Below are 19,699 nucleotides of genomic sequence, written 5' to 3' on the forward strand. Positions count from 1 at the left end.
GTTAAGTAAAGGTTAAATAAAGGTTAAGTAAAGGTTAAATAAAGGTTAAATAAAGGTTAAATAATGGTTAAGTAAAGGTTAAATAAAGGTTAAGTAAAGGTTAAATAAAGGTTAAGTAAAGGTTAAATAAAGGTTATATAAAGGTTAAGTAAAGGTTAAATAAAGGTTAAATAAAGGTTACAGTTAAAATTGTCCTCCTGTACCTGTGCAGGACTGAGTCTGACAAGCTTTTTTGTATAATTCTGAAAGTCTGATTGCTGTGTGTCTGTGTGTAGAATCGGCTCTGTGACAGTAACGGATCAGTACCAGTATCTTGACATGTTGCGGGGAGACGAGGATGCCTTCTCCAGAGAACCCTTCATAGTCCGCCTTCACACCCGCAAGACAGGTAGCACTGCTGTTATAATACTGTTATAAACTGTCGTAGGGGTGTTACAAACAGTAGTAAAATGTTATTACAGGTAAATTAGAGTAAAACAATTGAGTTGAGAACATGATGAGGTAGAATTAAAGAGACGTGACATCACACAACACGTGGTGTCTTGTCTTTTCCGCCTCTTTCTTAAATTACGTACATTGTCAAAGTACACATATAACAAAAAATGATGGGACCGACATCAATAATAATAATAGTAGTGGAAATGGGATTATCATTAACAGCAACTACAACAACAATATTAATGAGAATAATGATAGATTAAATCAATCTGTCTGTCTCGTTCTCTCTCTCTGTCTCTCTCTCTCTCTCTCTCTCTCTCTCTCTGTCTGTCTCTCTGTCTCTCTCTCTGTCTCTCTCTCTCTTTATCTCTCTCTCTGTCTGTCTCTCTGTCTCTCTCTCTGTCTCTGTCTCGTTCTCTGTCTCTCTCTCTGTCTGTCTCTTTCTCTGTCTCTCTGTCTCTTTAACTCTCTCTATGTCTCTGTCTCTCTGTCTCTCTGTCTCTCTGTCTCTTTAACTCTCTCTATGTCTCTGTCTCTCTGTCTGTCTCTCTGTCTCTTTAACTCTCTCTGTGTCTCTGTCTCTCTCTCTCTCTGTCTCTTTAACTCTCTATGTCTCTTTCTCTCTGTCTCTTTAACTCTCTATGTCTCTGTCTCTCTGTCACTTTCTCTGTCTGTCTCTCTCTCTCCCTCTGTCTCTAACTCTCTCTCTGTATTTTTGTATCTCTCTCTGTCTCTCTAACTCTCTCTCTCTGTCTCTTTCTCTGTCTCTAACTCTCTCTCTGTCTCTTTCTCACTCTCTGTCTCTTTCTCAATTTCAATTCAATTTCAATTTAAGGGCTTTACTAGCATGGGAAACATATGTTAACATTGCCAAAGCAAGTGAAGTAGATAATAAGCAAAAGTGAAATAAACAATAAAAATGAACAGTAAACTTAACACTCACAGAAGTTCCAAAATAATAGAGACATTTCAAATGTCATATTATGTCTATATACAGTGTTGTAACGATGTGCAAATGGTTAAAATACAAAAAGGAAAAGAAATAAACACAAATATGGGTTGTATTTACAATGGTGTTTGTTCTTCACTGGTTGCCCTTTTCTTGTTGCAACGGGTCACACATCTTGCTGCTGTGATGGCACACTGTGTTATTTCACCCAGTAGATATGGGAGTTTATCAAAATCGGGTTTGTTTTCGAAATCTTTGTGGATCTGTGTAATCTGAGGGAAATATATGTCTCTAATATGGTCATACATTTGGCAGGAGGTTAGGAAGTGCAGCTCCGTTTCCACCTCATTTTGTGGGCAGTGTGCACATAGCCTGTCTTCTCTTGAGAGCCAGGTCTGCATATGGCGGCCTTTCTCAATAGCAAGGCTATGCTCACTGAGTCTGTACATAGTCAAAGCTTTCCTTAAGTTTGGGTCACAGTGGTCAGGTATTCTGCCGCTGTGTACTCTCTGTTTAGGGCCAAATAGCATTCTAGTTTGCTCTGTTTTTTTGTTAATTCTTTCCAATGTGTCAAGTAATTATATTTTCTCATGATTAGGTTGGGTCTAATTGTGTTGCTGTCCTGGGGCTCTGTGGGGTCTGTTTGTGTTTGTGAACTGAGCCCCAGGACCAACTTGCTTAATGGACTCTTCTCCAGGTTCATCTCTCTGCAGGTGATGGCTTTGTTATGGTACGTTTGGGAATCGCTTCCTTTTAGGGGGTTGTAGAATTTAACTTCTCTTTTCTGGATTTTGATAATCCCTCGGTATCGTCCTAATTCTGCTCTGCATGCATTATTTGGGGTTTTACGTTGTACACTGAGGATATTTTTGCAGAATTCTGCATGCAGTCTCAATTTGGTGTTTGTCCCATTTTGTAAATTCTTGATTGGTGAGTGGACCCCAGACCTGACAATCATAAAGGGCAATGGGTTCTACGACTGATTCAAGTATTTTTAGCCATATCCTAATTGGTATGTCGACTTTTATTTTCCTTTGGATGGAATAGAAGGCCCTCCCTGCCTCTCTCTCTCTCTCTCTCTCTCTCTCTCTCTCTCTCTCCATATCTGTCTCTCCCCTCTCTCTGTGTCACTGTCTCTTTCTCTATCTGTCTCTCTCTCCCTCCCTGCCTCTCCTTCTGTCTCTCTCTATCTCCGTCTCTCTCCCTCCCTAAAATGATAAATACCCATGCAAAAAATACCAACATGCAAGCTTAAGCTTCAAAGATCAAATCAAATCAAATCAAATCAAATTTATTTTTATATAGCCCTTCGTACATCAGTTGATATCTCAAAGTGCTGTACAGAAACCCAGCCTAAAACCCCAAACAGCAAGCAAAGCATGTGAAAGAAGCACGGTGGCTAGGAAAAACTCCCTAGGAAAAACTCCCTAGAAAGGCCAAAAACCTAGGAAGAAACCTAGAGAGGAACCAGGCTATGAGGGGTGGCCAGTCCTCTTCTGGCTGTGCAGGGTGGATATTATAACAGAACATGGTCAAGATGTTAAAATGTTAAAATGTTCATAAATGACCAGCATGGTCAAATAATAATAATCATAGTAGTTGTCGAGGGTGCAACAAGCACGTCCGGTGAACAGGTCAGGGTTCCATAGCCGCAGGCAGAACAGTTGAAACTGGAGCAGCAGCACGGCCAGGTGGACTGGGGACAGCAAGGAGTCATCATACCAGGTAGTCCTGAGGCATGGTCCTAGGGCTCAGGTCCTCCGAGAGAAAGACAGAAAGAGAGAAAGAGAGAATTAGAGAGAGCATATTTAAATACACACAGGACACCGGATAAGACAAGAGAAATACTCCAGATGTAACAGACTGACCCTAGCCCCCCGACACATAAACTACTGCAGCATAAATACTGGAGGCTGAGACAGGAGGGATCAGAAGACACTGTGGCCCCATCCGATGATACCCCCGGACAGGGCCAAACAGGTAGGATATAACCCCACCCACTTTGCCAAAGCACAGCCCCCACACCACTAGAGGGATGTCTCCAACCACCAACTTACCGTCCTAAGACAAGGCAGAGTATAGCCCACAACGATCTCCGCCATGGCACAACCCAAGGGGGGGCGCCAACCCAGACAGGAAGACCACGTCAGTGACTCAACCCACTCAAGTGACGCACCCCTCCCATGGACGGCATGGAAGAACACCAGTAGGCCAGTGACTCAGCCCCTGTAAAAGGGTTAGAGGCAGAGAATCCCAGTGGAAAGAGGGGAACCGGCAAGGCAGAGACAGCAAGGGCGGTTCGTTGCTCCAGCCTTTCCGTTCACCTTCACACTCCTGGGCCAGACTATACTTAATCATAGGACCTACTGAAGAGATAAGTCTTCAGTAAAGACTTAAAGGTTGAGACTGAGTCTGCGTCTCTCACATTGGTAGGCAGACCATTCCATAAAAATGGAGCTCTATAGGAGAAAGCCCTACCTCCAGCCGTTTGCTTAGAAATTCTAGGGACAATTAGGAGGCCTGCGTCTTGTGACCGTAGCGTACGTGTAGGTATGTACGGCAGGACCAAATCGGAAAGATAGGTAGGAGCAAGCCCATGTAATGCTTTGTAGGTTAGCAGTAAAACCTTGAAATCAGCCCTTGCCTTAACAGGAAGCCAGTGTAGGGAGGCTAGCACTGGAGTAATATGATCAAATTTTTTGGTTCTAGTCAGGATTCTAGCAGCCGTATTTAGCACTAACTGAAGTTTATTTAGTGCTTTATCCGGGTAGCCGGAAAGTAGAGCATTGCAGTAGTCCAGCCTAGAAGTAACAAAAGCATGGATTAATTTTTCTGCGTCATTTTTGGACAGAAAATTTCTGATTTTTGCAATGTTACGTAGATGGAAAAAAGCTGTCCTTGAAACAGTCTTGATATGTTCTTCAAAAGAGAGATCAGGGTCCAGAGTAACGCCGAGGTCCTTCACAGTTTTATTTGAGACGACTGTACAACCATCCAGATTAATTGTCAGATTCAACAGAAGATCTCTTTGTTTCTTGGGACCTAGAACAAGCATCTCTGTTTTGTCCGAGTTTAAAAGTAGAAAGTTTGCAGCCATCCACTTCTTTATGTCTGAAACACAGGCTTCTAGCGAGGGCAATTTTGGGGCTTCACCATGTTTCATTGAAATGTACAGCTGTGTGTCGTCCGCATAGCAGTGAAATTTAACATTATGTTTTCGAATGACATCCCCAAGAGGTAAAATATATAGTGAAAACAATAGTGGTCCTAAAACGGAACCTTGAGGAACACCGAAATTTACAATTGATTTGTCAGAGGACAAACCATTCACAGAGACAAACTGATATCTTTCCGACAGATAAGATCTAAACCAGGCCAGAACTTGTCCATGTAGACCAATTTGGGTTTCCAATCTCTCCAAAAGAATGTGGTGATCGATGGTATCAAAAGCGGCACTAAGATCTAGGAGCACGAGGACAGATGCAGAGCCTCGGTCTGACGTCATTAAAAGGTCATTTACCACCTTCACAAGTGCAGTCTCAGTGCTATGATGGGGTCTAAAACCAGACTGAAGCGTTTCGTATACATTGTTTGTCTTCAGGAAGGCAGTGAGTTGCTGTGCAACAGCTTTTTCTACAATTTTTGAGAGGAATGGAAGATTCGATATAGGCCGATAGTTTTTTATAATTTATGGATCAAGATTGGCTTTTTCAAGAGAGGCTTTATTACTGCCACTTTTAGTGAGCTTGGTACACATCCGGTGGATAGAGAGACATTTATTATGTTCAACATAGGAGGGCCAAGCACAGGAAGCAGCTCTTTCAGTAGTTTAGTTGGAATAGGGTCCAGTATGCAGCTTGAGGGTTTGGAGGCCATGATTATTTTCATCATTGCGTCAAGAGATATAGTACTAAAACACTTTAGTATCTCCCTTGATCCTAGGTCCTGGCAGAGTTGTGTAGACTCAGGACAATGGAGCTTTGGAGGAATACCCAGATTTAAAGAGGAGTCTGTAATTTGCTTTCTAATGATCATGATCTTTTCCTCAAAGAAGTTCATAAATTTATTACTGCTGAAGTGAAAGCCATCCTCCATTTGCGAAGGCTGCTTTTTAGTTAGCTTTGCGACAGTATCAAAAATAAATTTCGGATTGTTCTTATTTTCCTCAATTAAGTTGGAAAAATAGGATGATCGAGCAGCAGTGAGGGCTCTTCGATACTGCACGGTACTGTCTTTCCAAGCTAGTCGGAAGACTTCCAGTTTGGTGTGGCGCCATTTCCGTTCCAATTTTCTGGAAGCTTGCTTCAGAGCTCGTGTATTTTCTGTATACCAGGGAGCTAGTTTCTTATGACAGATGTTTTTAGTTTTTAGGGGTGCAACTGCATCTAGGGTATTGCGCAAGGTTAAATTGAGTTCCTCGGTTAGGTGGTTAACTGATTTTTGTCCTCTGACGTCCTTGGGTAGGCAGAGGCAGTCTGGAAGGGCATCAAGGAATCTTTGGGTTGTCTGAGAATTTATAGCACGACTTTTAACCTCTCTGGGCTAGGCGGGACGAATTCGTCCCACCTACGTAACAGCCACTGGCAGCCTGTGGCGCGATTTTCAAAACGTTAAAAATCCTATTACTTCAATTTCTCTAACATATGACTATTTTACAGCTATTTAAAGACAAGACTCTCGTTAACCTGTTAGGGCTAGGGGGCAGCATTGACACGGCTGGATAAAAAACATACCCGATTTAATCTGGTTACCACTCCTACCCAGTAACTAGAATATGCATATACTTATTACATATGGATAGAAAACACCCTAAATTTTCTAAAACTGTTTGAATGGTGTCTGTGAGTATAACAGAACTCAAATGGCAGGTCAAAACCTGAGAGATTCCTTTACAGGAAGTGGCCTGTCTGACCATTTGTTGAACTTCTTTTCCATCTCTATCATTTACTAAGGATCTCTGCTCTAACGTGACACTTCCCACGTCGTCCATAGGCGCTCAGAGCCCGGGAAAAAACAGAATGTCGTCATTCCAGCCCCAGGCTGAAACACATTATCGCCTTTCTCAAGTGGCCGATCAAGAGACACTGGCTTATGCGCGTGACCCCGACCGCCCCCGCCTTTGGGATTTTTTCCTCTGTTTGCCGAAAAGGAGATTCCCTGTCGGAATATTATCGCTTTTCTACGAGAAAAATGTCATAAAAATTGATTTTAAACAGCGGTTGACATGCTTCGAAGTACGGTAATGGAATACTTTGAATTTTATTGTCACGAATTGCGCCATGCGCGTGACACTTCTTTACTATTTCGGATAGTGTCTGGAACGCATACGAACAAAACGCCGCTATTCGGATATAACGATGGATTATTTTGGACCAAACCAACATTTGTTATTGAAGTAGCAGTCCTGGGTGTGTATTCTGACGAAGACAACAAAAGGTAATGAAACTTTTATAATAGTAAATATGATTATGGTGAGTGCTAAACTTGCCGGGTGTCTAAATAGCGAGCCCGTGATGCCTGGGCTATGTACTTAGAATATTGCAAAATGTGCTTTCACCAAAAGCTATTTTAAAATCGGACATATCGAGTGCATAGAGGAGGTCTGTATCTATAATTCTTAAAATAATTGTTATGCTTTTTGTGAACGTTTATCGTGAGTAATTTAGTAAAATGTTAGCGAATTCCCCGGAAGTTTGCGGGGGGTATGCTAGTTCTGAACGTCACATGCTAATGTAAAAAGCTGGTTTTTGATATAAATATGAACTTGATTGAACAAAACAAGCATGTATTGTATAACATAATGTCCTAGGGTTGTCATCTGATGAAGATCATCAAAGGTGAGTGCTGCATTTAGCTGTCTTCTGGGTTTTGGTGACATTATATGCTGGCTTGAAAAATGGGTGTCTGATTATTTCTGGCTTGGTACTCTGCTGACATAATCTAATGTTTTGCTTTCGTTGTAAAGCCTTTTTGAAAAGCCTGGCCCGACGTATTGCACTGTCTCATCCTCTGTCTCATCTCTCTCTCTCACACCATCTCTCTCTCTCTCTCTCTCTCTCTCTCTCTCTCTCACACACATCTCTCTCATCCTCTCTGTCTCATTCTCTCTCGCTCACACCATCTCTCTGTCTCATCCTCTCTCTCTCATCCTCTCTCTCATCCTCTCTCTCTCTCTCTCTCTCTCTAACACCATCTCTGTCTCATCCTCTCTCTCTCTCACACCATCTCTCTGTCTCATCCTCTCTCTCTCATCCTCTCTCTCATCCTCTCTCTCTCTCATACCATCTCTGTCTCATCCTCTCTCTCTCTCACACCATCTCTCTGTCTCATCCTCTCTCTCTCATCCTCTCTCTCTCATCCTCTCTCTCTCACACCATCTCTCTCTCTCTCTCTCTCTCTCTCTCTCTCTCTCATCCTCTCTCTCACACCATCTCTCTCTCTCTCTCTCACACACATCTCTCTCATCCTCTCTCTCTCATCCTCTCTCTCTCTCACTCACATCTCTCTCTCTCTCACACCATCTCTGTCTCATCCTCTCTCTCTCTCTCTCTCGCACACATCTCTCTCATCCTCTCTCTCTCATCCTCTCTCTCTCTCACACATCTCTCTCATCCTCTCTCTCTCATCCTCTCTCTCTCACACATCTCTCTATCTCATCCTCTCTCTCTCTCTCACACCATCTCTGTCTCATCCTCTCTCTCTCTCACATCATCTCTGTCTCATCCTCTCTCTCTCTCACACCATCTCTCTCTCTCTCTATCTCTCTCTCACACCATCTCTCTGTCTCATCCTCTCTCTCTCATCCTCTCTCATCCTCTCTCTCTCATCCTCTCTCTCTCTCACACCATCTCTGTCTCATCCTCTCTCTCGCTCTCTCTCTCTCTCTCACACACCATCTCTCTCTCTCTCTCTCACACCATCTCTCTCTCTCTCTCATCCTCTCTCTCTCTCTCTCACACCATCCTCTCTCTCTCTCTCTCTCTCTCTCTCTCTCTCTCTCTCTCTCATCTCTCTCATCCTCTCTCTCTCATCCTCTCTCTCTCTCACACACATCTCTCTCATCCTCTCTCTCATCCTCTCTCTCTCACACCATCTCTCTCTCTCTCTCTCACACCATCTCTCTCTCTCTCTCTCTCATCCTCTCTCTCTCATCCTCTCTCTCTCTCACACCATCTCTCTCTCTCTCTCTCTCTCTCTCTCTCTCGCTCACACATCTCTCTCATCCTCTCTCTCATCCTCTCTCTCTCTCACACCATCTCTCTCTCTCTCTCTCTCTCTCTCTCTCTCTCTCTCTCTCTCTCTCTCTCTCATCTCTCTCATCCTCTCTCTCTCATCCTCTCTCTCTCTCTCACACCATCTCTCTCTCTCTCTCTCTCTCTCTCTCTCTCTCTCACACCATCTCTCTGTCTCATCCTCTATCTCTCATCCTCAATCTCTCTCATCCTCTCTCTTCATCCTCTCTCTCTCACACCATCTCTCTCTCTCTCTCTCGCTCTCTCTCTCTCTCTCTCTCTCTCTCACCATCTCTCTCTCTCACACCATCTCTGTCTCATCCTCTCTCTCTCACACCATCTCTCTCTCTCTCATCTCTCCCTCTCTCTCTCTCTCTCTCTCTCATCTCTCTCATCCTCTCTCTCTCATCCTCTCTCTCTCTCTCACACCATCTCTCTCTCTCTCTCTCTCTCACACCATCTCTCTGTCTCATCCTCTCTCTCTCATCCTCTCTCTCTCTCATCCTCTCTCTTCATCCTCTCTCTCTCGCACCATCTCTCTCTCTCTCTCTCTGTCTCATCCTCTCTCTCTCACACCATCTCTCTGTCTCATCCTCTCTCTCTCATCCTCTCTCTCTCACACCATCTCTGTCTCATCCTCTCTCTCTCTCACACCATCTCTCTGTCTCATCCTCTCTCTCTCATCCTCTCTCATCCTCTCTCTATCATACCATCTCTGTCTCATCCTCTCTCTCTCTCACACCATCTCTCTGTCTCATCCTCTCTCTCTCATCCTCTCTCTCTCTCTCACACCATCTCTCTGTCTCATCCTCTCTCTCTCATCCTTTCTCTCTCTCATCCTCTCTCTCTCTCTCTCTCTCTCTCTCTCTCTCTTTCTCTCTCTCACACCATCTCTCTGTCTCATCCTCTCTCTCTCATCCTCTCTCTCTCTCATCCTCTCTCTTCATCCTCTCTCTCTCACACCATCTCTCTCTCTCTCTCTCTCTCTCTCACACCATCTCTGTCTCTATCTCTCTCTCACACCATCTCTCTGTCTCATCCTCTCTCTCTCATCCTCTCTCTCTCATCCTCTCTCTCATCCTCTCTCTCTCTCTCTCTCTCTCTCTCTCTCTCTCTCACACACCATCTCTGTCTCTCTCTCTCTCTCTCTCACACACCATCTCTGTCTCTATCTCTCTCTCACACCATCTCTCTGTCTCATCCTCTCTCTCCCATCCTCTCTCTCTCTCTCATCCTCTCTCTCTCTCATCCTCTCTCTCTCACACCATCTCTCGCTCTCATCCTCTCTCTCTCTCTCTCTCTCGTCCTCTCTCTCTCACACCATCTCTCTCTCTCTCTCTCTCTCTCTCTCTCTCTCTCTCTCTCTCTCTCACCATCTCTCTGTCTCATTCTCTCTCTTTCTCTCCAGCCATACGGGACTTTGTTTTAGTACCCCAGCACACCACTCCCACCAACGCTACTAAAGAGATCGATGCCCTCTACGATGTCTTCCTGGATGTCAAGAAGAAATGGAAGACAGAGGTAACAGTGTGTCTGTGGTCAGAACTCAATCCAATCATGCTTTCATTACATTTAAAATAGGCATTGTCTACAAGCGTGATCAGATTTAATCCCGGGCTGTGCATGTCTTAATTTACTGTGTGTGTTGTGGTTGTCACCTGGTTAGGCCTCTATCACCTATTACTCCCACTCTGGCCGTCACTAGACTGACAGTCATGGTAACTGTCGTTAGTAGTCTACCAAACTGTCTAACAGCCAATGGCCGGTACTCAGCACTCTATTGTCCCTCTAAACACTGACGGCGATGGAAATCAAATCAAACACTTCATGGTAACTGTCGTTAGTAGCCTAGCAAACTGTCTAACAGCCAGTCGCTAATGGCCGGTACTCAGCACTCTATTGTCCCTCTAAACACTGACATCGATGGAAATCAAATCAAACACTTCATGAGAGCCCTGCATTCAGAGTTTGATCAGAATAGGTTCACCTGTTGCACAGCAAGAGCCAGCTCCTCATAGCTGGATGATGCATGGAATGAAATAAGTGTTCCTGATGAACAACATTACTATAGGCTACGCAAGTGCGTGAGAAAACAGAGTTGATGGCCTCTATTAAAAAAAGGAGGATCCCATCAGCTTTCTATAGGCTAGGCCTGAGGAGGATCCCATCAACTTTCTATAGGCTAGGCCTGAGGAGGATCCCATCAGCTTTCTATAGGCTAGGCCAGAGGAGGATCCAACCAGCTTTCTATAGGCTAGGCCTGAGGAGGATCCCATCAGCCTACAGAAACAAGACCCCTGGAACATCTTGTGATAGTGTAGGTAGACTATATTACATGGATTTATAGTGATGGTGTAGACTATATTACATGGATTTATTGTGATGGTGTAGGTAGACTATATTACATGGATTTATTGTGATGGTGTAGGTAGACTATATTACATGGATTTATTGTGATGGTGTAGGCTATATTACATGGATTTATTGTGATGGTGTAGGTAGACTATATTACATGGATTTATTGTGATGGTGAAAACTATTAAATGGATTTATTGTGATGGTGTAGACTATATTACATGGATTTATTGTGATGGTGTAGGCTATATTACATGGATTTATTGTGAAGGTTTAGGTAGACTATATTACATGGATTTATTGTGATGGTGTAGGTAGTCTATATTACATGGATTTATTGTGATGGTGTAGACTATATTACATGGATTTATTGTGATGGTGTAGACTATATTACATGGATTTATTGTGATGGTGTAGACTATATTACATGGATTTATTGTGGTGCTGTAGGTAGACTATATTACATGGATTTATTGTGATGGTGTAGGTAGACAATATTACATGGATTTATTGTGATGGTGTAGACTATATTACATGGATTTATTTTGATGGTGTAGGCTATATTACATGGATTTATTGTGATGGTTTAGACTATATTACATGGATTTATTGTGATGGTGTAGACTATATTACATGGATTTATTGTGATGGTGTAGGCTATATTACATGGATTTATTGTGATGGTGTAGGTAGACTATATTACATGGATATATTGTGATGGTGTAGACTATATTACATGGATTTATTGTGATGGTGTAGACTATATTACATGGATTTATTGTGGTGATGTAGGTAGACTATATTACATGGATTTATTGTGATGGTGTAGGTAGACTATATTACATGGATTTATTGTGATGGTGTAGACTATATTACATGGATTTATTGTGATGGTGTAGGCTATATTACATGGATTTATTGTGATGGTTTAGACTATATTACATGGATTTATTGTGATGGTGTAGGTAGACTATATTACATGGATATATTGTGATGGTGTAGAAAATATTACATGGATTTATTGTGATGGTGTAGGTAGACTATATTACATGGATTTATTGTGATGGTGAAAACTATTAAATGGATTTATTGTGATGGTGTAGACTATATTACATGGATTTATTGTGATGGTGTACGCTATATTACATGGATTTATTGTGAAGGTTTAGGTAGACTATATTACATGGATTTATTGTGATGGTGTAGGTAGACTATATTACATGGATTTATTGTGATGGTGTAGACTATATTACATGGATTTATTGTGATGGTGTAGGTAGACTAAATTACATGGATTTATTGTGATGGTGTAGGTAGACTATATTACATGGATTTATTGTGATGGTGTAGGCTATATTACATGGATTTATTGTGATGGTGTAGACTATATTACATGGATTTGTTGTGATGGTGTAGGTAGACTATATTACATGGATTTATTGTGATGGTGTAGGCTATATTACATGGATTTATTTTGATGGTTTAGGTAGGCTATATTACATGGATTTATTGTGATGGTGTAGGCTATATTACATGGATTTATTGTGATGGTGTAGGTAGACTATATTACATGGATATATTGTGATGGTGTAGACTATATTACATGGATTTATTTTGATGGTGTAGACTATATTACATGGATTTATTGTGGTGATGTAGGTAGACTATATTACATGGATTTATTGTGATTGTGTAGGTAGACTATATTACATGGATTTATTGTGATGGTGTAGACTATATTACATGGATTTATTGTGATGGTGTAGGTAGACTATATTACATGGATTTATTGTGATAGTGTAGACTATATTACATGGAATTAATGTGATGATGTAGACTATAGTACATGGATTTATTGTGATGGTGTAGACTATATTACATGGGGTTATTGTGGTGGTGTAGGTAGACTATATTACATGGATTTATTGTGATGGTGTAGGCTATATTACATGGATTTATTGTGATGGTGTAGGTAGTCTATATTACATGGATTTATTGTGATGGTGTAGACTATATTACATGGATTTATTGTGATGGTGTAGACTATATTACATGGATTTATTGTGATGGTGTAGACTATATTACATGGATTTATTGTGGTGCTGTAGGTAGACTATAATACATGGATTTATTGTGATGGTGTAGGTAGACAATATTACATGGATTTATTGTGATGGTGTAGACTATATTACATGGATTTATTTTGATGGCGTAGGCTATATTACATGGATTTATTGTGATGGTTTAGACTATATTACATGGATTTATTGTGATGGTGTAGACTATGTTACATGGATTTATTGTGATGGTGTAGACTATATTACATGGATTTATTGTGATGGTGTAGGTAGACTATATTACATGGATATATTGTGATGGTGTAGACTATATTACATGGATTTATTGTGATGGTGTAGACTATATTACATGGATTTATTGTGGTGATGTAGGTAGACTATATTACATGGATTTATTGTGATGGTGTAGGTAGACTATATTACATGGATTTATTGTGATGGTGTAGACTATATTACATGGATTTATTGTGATGGTGTAGGCTATATTACATGGATTTATTGTGATGGTTTAGACTATATTACATGGATTTATTGTGATGGTGTAGGTAGACTATATTACATGGATTTATTGTGATGGTGTAGACTATATTACATGGATTTGTTGTGATGTTGTAGGTAGACTACATTACATGGATTTATTGTGAAGGTGTAGGCTATATTACATGGATTTATTGTGATGGTGTAGGTAGACTATATTACATGGATTTATTGTGATGGTGTAGGCGATATTACATGGATTCATTGTGATGGGTTAGGTAGACTATATTACATGGATTTATTGTGATGGTGTAGGCTATATTACATGGATTTATTGTGATGGTGTAGGTAGTCTATATTACATGGATTTATTGTGATGGTGTAGACTATATTACATGGATTTATTGTGATGGTGTAGACTATATTACATGGATTTATTGTGATGGTGTAGACCATATTACATGGATTTATTGTGGTGCTGTAGGTAGACTATATTACATGGATTTATTGTGATGGTGTAGGTAGACAATATTACATGGATTTATTGTGATGGTGTAGACTATATTACATGGATTTATTTTGATGGTGTAGGCTATATTACATGGATTTATTGTGATGGTTTAGACTATATTACATGGATTTATTGTGATGGTGTAGACTATATTACATGGATTTATTGTGATGGTGTAGGCTATATTACATGGATTTATTGTGATGGTGTAGGTAGACTATATTACATGGATATATTGTGATGGTGTAGACTATATTACATGGATTTATTGTGATGGTGTAGACTATATTACATGGATTTATTGTGGTGATGTAGGTAGACTATATTACATGGATTTATTGTGATGGTGTAGGTAGACTATATTACATGGATTTATTGTGATGGTGTAGGCTATATTACATGGATTTATTGTGATGGTTTAGACTATATTACATGGATTTATTGTGATGGTGTAGGTAGACTATATTACATGGATATATTGTGATGGTGTAGAAAATATTACATGGATTTATTGTGATGGTGTAGGTAGACTATATTACATGGATTTATTGTGATGGTGAAAACTATTAAATGGATTTATTGTGATGGTGTAGACTATATTACATGGATTTATTGTGATGGTGTAGGCTATATTACATGGATTTATTGTGAAGGTTTAGGTAGACTATATTACATGGATTTATTGTGATGGTGTAGGTAGACTATATTACATGGATTTATTGTGATGGTGTAGACTATATTACATGGATTTATTGTGATGGTGTAGGTAGACTAAATTACATGGATTTATTGTGATGGTGTAGGTAGACTATATTACATGGATTTATTGTGATGGTGTAGGCTATATTACATGGATTTATTGTGATGGTGTAGACTATATTACATGGATTTGTTGAGATGGTGTAGGTAGACTATATTACATGGATTTATTGTGATGGTGTAGGCTATATTACATGGATTTATTTTGATGGTTTAGGTAGGCTATATTACATGGATTTATTGTGGTGATGTAGGTAGACTATATTACATGGATTTATTGTGATTGTGTAGGTAGACTATATTACATGGATTTATTGTGATGGTGTAGACTATATTACATGGATTTATTGTGATGGTGTAGGTAGACTATATTACATGGATTTATTGTGATGGTGTAGACTATATTACATGGAATTAATGTGATGGTGTAGACTATAGTACATGGATTTATTGTGATGGTGTAGACTATATTACATGGGGTTATTGTGGTGGTGTAGGTAGACTATATTACATGGATTTATTGTGATGGTGTAGACTTTATTACATGGATTTATTGTGATGGTGTAGACCAAATTACATGGATTTATTGTGATGGTGTAGACTATATTACATGGATTTGTTGTGATGGTGTAGGTAGACTATATTACATGGATTTATTGTGATGGTGTAGGCTATATTACATGGATTTGTTTTGATGGTTTAGGTAGACTATATTACATGGATTTATTGTGATGGTGTAGGCGATATTACATGGAGTCATTGTGATGGGTCAGGTAGACTATATTACATGGATTTATTGTGATGGTGTAGGCTATATTACATGGATTTATTGTGATGGTGTAGGTAGTCTATATTACATGGATTTATTGTGATGGTGTAGACTATATTACATGGATTTATTGTGATGGTGTAGACTATATTACATGGATTTATTGTGATGGTGTAGACTATATTACATGGATTTATTGTGGTGCTGTAGGTAGACTATATTACATGGATTTATTGTGATGGTGTAGGTAGACAATATTACATGGATTTATTGTGATGGTGTAGACTATATTACATGGATTTATTTTGATGGTGTAGGCTATATTACATGGATTTATTGTGATGGTTTAGACTATATTACATGGATTTATTGTGATGGTGTAGACTATGTTACATGGATTTATTGTGATGGTGTAGACTATATTACATGGATTTATTGTGATGGTGTAGGTAGACTATATTACATGGATATATTGTGATGGTGTAGACTATATTACATGGATTTATTGTGATGGTGTAGACTATATTACATGGATTTATTGTGGTGATGTAGGTAGACTATATTACATGGATTTATTGTGATGGTGTAGACTATATTACATGGATTTGTTGAGATGGTGTAGGTAGACTATATTACATGGATTTATTGTGATGGTGTAGGCTATATTACATGGATTTATTTTGATGGTTTAGGTAGGCTATATTACATGGATTTATTGTGGTGATGTAGGTAGACTATATTACATGGATTTATTGTGATTGTGTAGGTAGACTATATTACATGGATTTATTGTGATGGTGTAGACTATATTACATGGATTTATTGTGATGGTGTAGGTAGACTATATTACATGGATTTATTGTGATGGTGTAGACTATATTACATGGAATTAATGTGATGGTGTAGACTATAGTACATGGATTTATTGTGATGGTGTAGACTATATTACATGGGGTTATTGTGGTGGTGTAGGTAGACTATATTACATGGATTTATTGTGATGGTGTAGACTTTATTACATGGATTTATTGTGATGGTGTAGACCAAATTACATGGATTTATTGTGATGGTGTAGACTATATTACATGGATTTGTTGTGATGGTGTAGGTAGACTATATTACATGGATTTATTGTGATGGTGTAGGCTATATTACATGGATTTGTTTTGATGGTTTAGGTAGACTATATTGCATGGATTTATTGTGATGGTGTAGGCGATATTACATGGAGTCATTGTGATGGGTCAGGTAGACTATATTACATGGATTTATTGTGATGGTGTAGGCTATATTACATGGATTTATTGTGATGGTGTAGGTAGTCTATATTACATGGATTTATTGTGATGGTGTAGACTATATTACATGGATTTATTGTGATGGTGTAGACTATATTACATGGATTTATTGTGATGGTGTAGACTATATTACATGGATTTATTGTGGTGCTGTAGGTAGACTATATTACATGGATTTATTGTGATGGTGTAGGTAGACAATATTACATGGATTTATTGTGATGGTGTAGACTATATTACATGGATTTATTTTGATGGTGTAGGCTATATTACATGGATTTATTGTGATGGTTTAGACTATATTACATGGATTTATTGTGATGGTGTAGACTATGTTACATGGATTTATTGTGATGGTGTAGACTATATTACATGGATTTATTGTGATGGTGTAGGTAGACTATATTACATGGATATATTGTGATGGTGTAGACTATATTACATGGATTTATTGTGATGGTGTAGACTATATTACATGGATTTATTGTGGTGATGTAGGTAGACTATATTACATGGATTTATTGTGATGGTGTAGGTAGACTATATTACATGGATTTATTGTGATGGTGTAGACTATATTACATGGATTTATTGTGATGGTGTAGGCTATATTACATGGATTTATTGTGATGGTTTAGACTATATTACATGGATTTACTGTGATGGTGTAGGTAGACTATATTACATGGATTTATTGTGATGGTTTAGACTATATTACATGGATTTGTTGTGATAGTGTAGGTAGACTACATTACATGGATTTATTGTGAAGGTGTAGGCTATATTACATGGATTTATTGTGATGGTGTAGGTAGACTATATTACATGGATTTATTGTGATGGTGTAGGCGATATTACATGGATTCATTGTGATGGGTTAGGTAGACTATATTACATGGATTTATTGTGATGGTGTAGGCTAAATTACATGGATTTATTTTGATGGTTTAGGTAGGCTATATTACATGGATTTATTGTGATGGTGTAGGCCAAATTACATGGATTTATTGTAATGGTGTAGACTATATTACATGGATTTGTTGTGATGGTGTAGGTAGACTATATTACATGGATTTCTTGTGATGGTGTAGGCTAAATTACATGGATTTATTTTGATGGTTTAGGTAGGCTATATTACATGGATTTATTGTGATGGTGTAGGCTATATTACATGGATTTATTATGATGGTGTAGGTAGACTATATTACATGGATATATTGTGATGGTGTAGACTATATTACATAGATTTGTTGTGATGTTGTAGGTAGACTTTATTACATGGATTTATTGTGATGGTGTAGGTAGACTAAATTACATGGATTTATTGTGATGGTGAGGACCAAATTACATGGATTTATTGTGATGGTGTAGACTATATTACATGGATTTGTTGTGATGGTGTAGGTAGACTATATTACATGGATTTATTGTGATGGTGTAGGCTATATTACATGGATTTATTTGGATGGTTTAGGTAGGCTATATTACATGGATTTATTGTGATGGTGTAGGCTATATTACATGGATTTATTGTGATGGTGTAGGTAGACTATATTACATGGATATATTGTGATGGTGTAGACTATATTACATGGATTTATTGTGATGGTGTAGACTATATTATATGGATTTATTGTGGTGCTGTAGGTAGACTATATTACATGGATTTATTGTGATGGTGTAGGTAGACAATATTACATGGATTTATTGTGATGGTGTAGACTATATTACATGGATTTATTTTGATGGTGTAGGCTATATTACATGGATTTATTGTGATGGTTTAGACTATATTACATGGATTTATTGTGATGGTGTAGACTATATTACATGGATTTATTGTGATGGTGTAGGCTATATTACATGGATTTATTGTGATGGTGTAGGTAGACTATATTACATGGATATATTGTGATGGTGTAGACTATATTACATGGATTTATTGTGATGGTGTAGACTATATTACATGGATTTATTGTGGTGATGTAGGTAGACTATATTACATGGATTTATTGTGATGGTGTAGGTAGACTATATTACATGGATTTATTGTGATGGTGTAGACTATATTACATGGATTTATTGTGATGGTGTAGGCTATATTACATGGATTTATTGTGATGGTTTAGACTATATTACATGGATTTATTGTGATGGTGTAGGTAGACTATATTACATGGATAAATTGTGATGGTGTAGAAAATATTACATGGATTTATTGTGATGGTGTAGGTAGACTATATTACATGGATTTATTGTGATGGTGAAAACTATTAAATGGATTTATTGTGATGGTGTAGACTATATTACATGGATTTATTGTGATGGTGTAGCGCTATATTACATGGATTTATTGTGAAGGTTTAGGTAGACTATATTACATGGATTTATTGTGATGGTGTAGGTAGACTATATTACATGGATTTATTGTGATGGTGTAGACTATATTACATGGATTTATTGTGATGGTGTAGGTAGACTAAATTACATGGATTTATTGTGATGGTGTAGGTAGACTATATTACATGGATTTATTGTGATGGTGTAGGCTATATTACATGGATTTATTGTGATGGTGTAGACTATATTACATGGATTTGTTGTGATGGTGTAGGTAGACTATATTACATGGATTTATTGTGATGGTGTAGGCTATATTACATGGATTTATTTTGATGGTTTAGGTAGGCTATATTACATGGATTTATTGTGATGGTGTAGGCTATATTACATGGATTTATTGTGATGGTGTAGGTAGACTATATTACATGGATATATTGTGATGGTGTAGACTATATTACATGGATTTATTTTGATGGTGTAGACTATATTA

At 38.6% G+C, this 19,699-nt stretch overlaps 1 protein-coding gene across 3 annotated transcripts in view; it reads left to right on the forward strand.

Annotated features, from left to right (window-relative positions):
* dnase1l1 (deoxyribonuclease I-like 1) overlaps positions 1-19,699 on the forward strand; it is a 123,399-nt gene that overhangs the window by 20,451 nt on the left and 83,249 nt on the right. For all 3 annotated transcript variants that reach the window (XM_045692808.1, XM_045692810.1, XM_045692811.1), the window contains exons 5-6: positions 276-388; positions 10,028-10,140. In XM_045692808.1, coding sequence (XP_045548764.1) covers positions 276-388; positions 10,028-10,140 — 226 coding nt within the window. The remainder of the gene's footprint in view (positions 1-275; positions 389-10,027; positions 10,141-19,699) is intronic.

Source organism: Salmo salar, chromosome ssa13 (assembly GCF_905237065.1).
Source record: "Salmo salar chromosome ssa13, Ssal_v3.1, whole genome shotgun sequence".
NCBI lineage: Eukaryota > Metazoa > Chordata > Actinopteri > Salmoniformes > Salmonidae > Salmo > Salmo salar.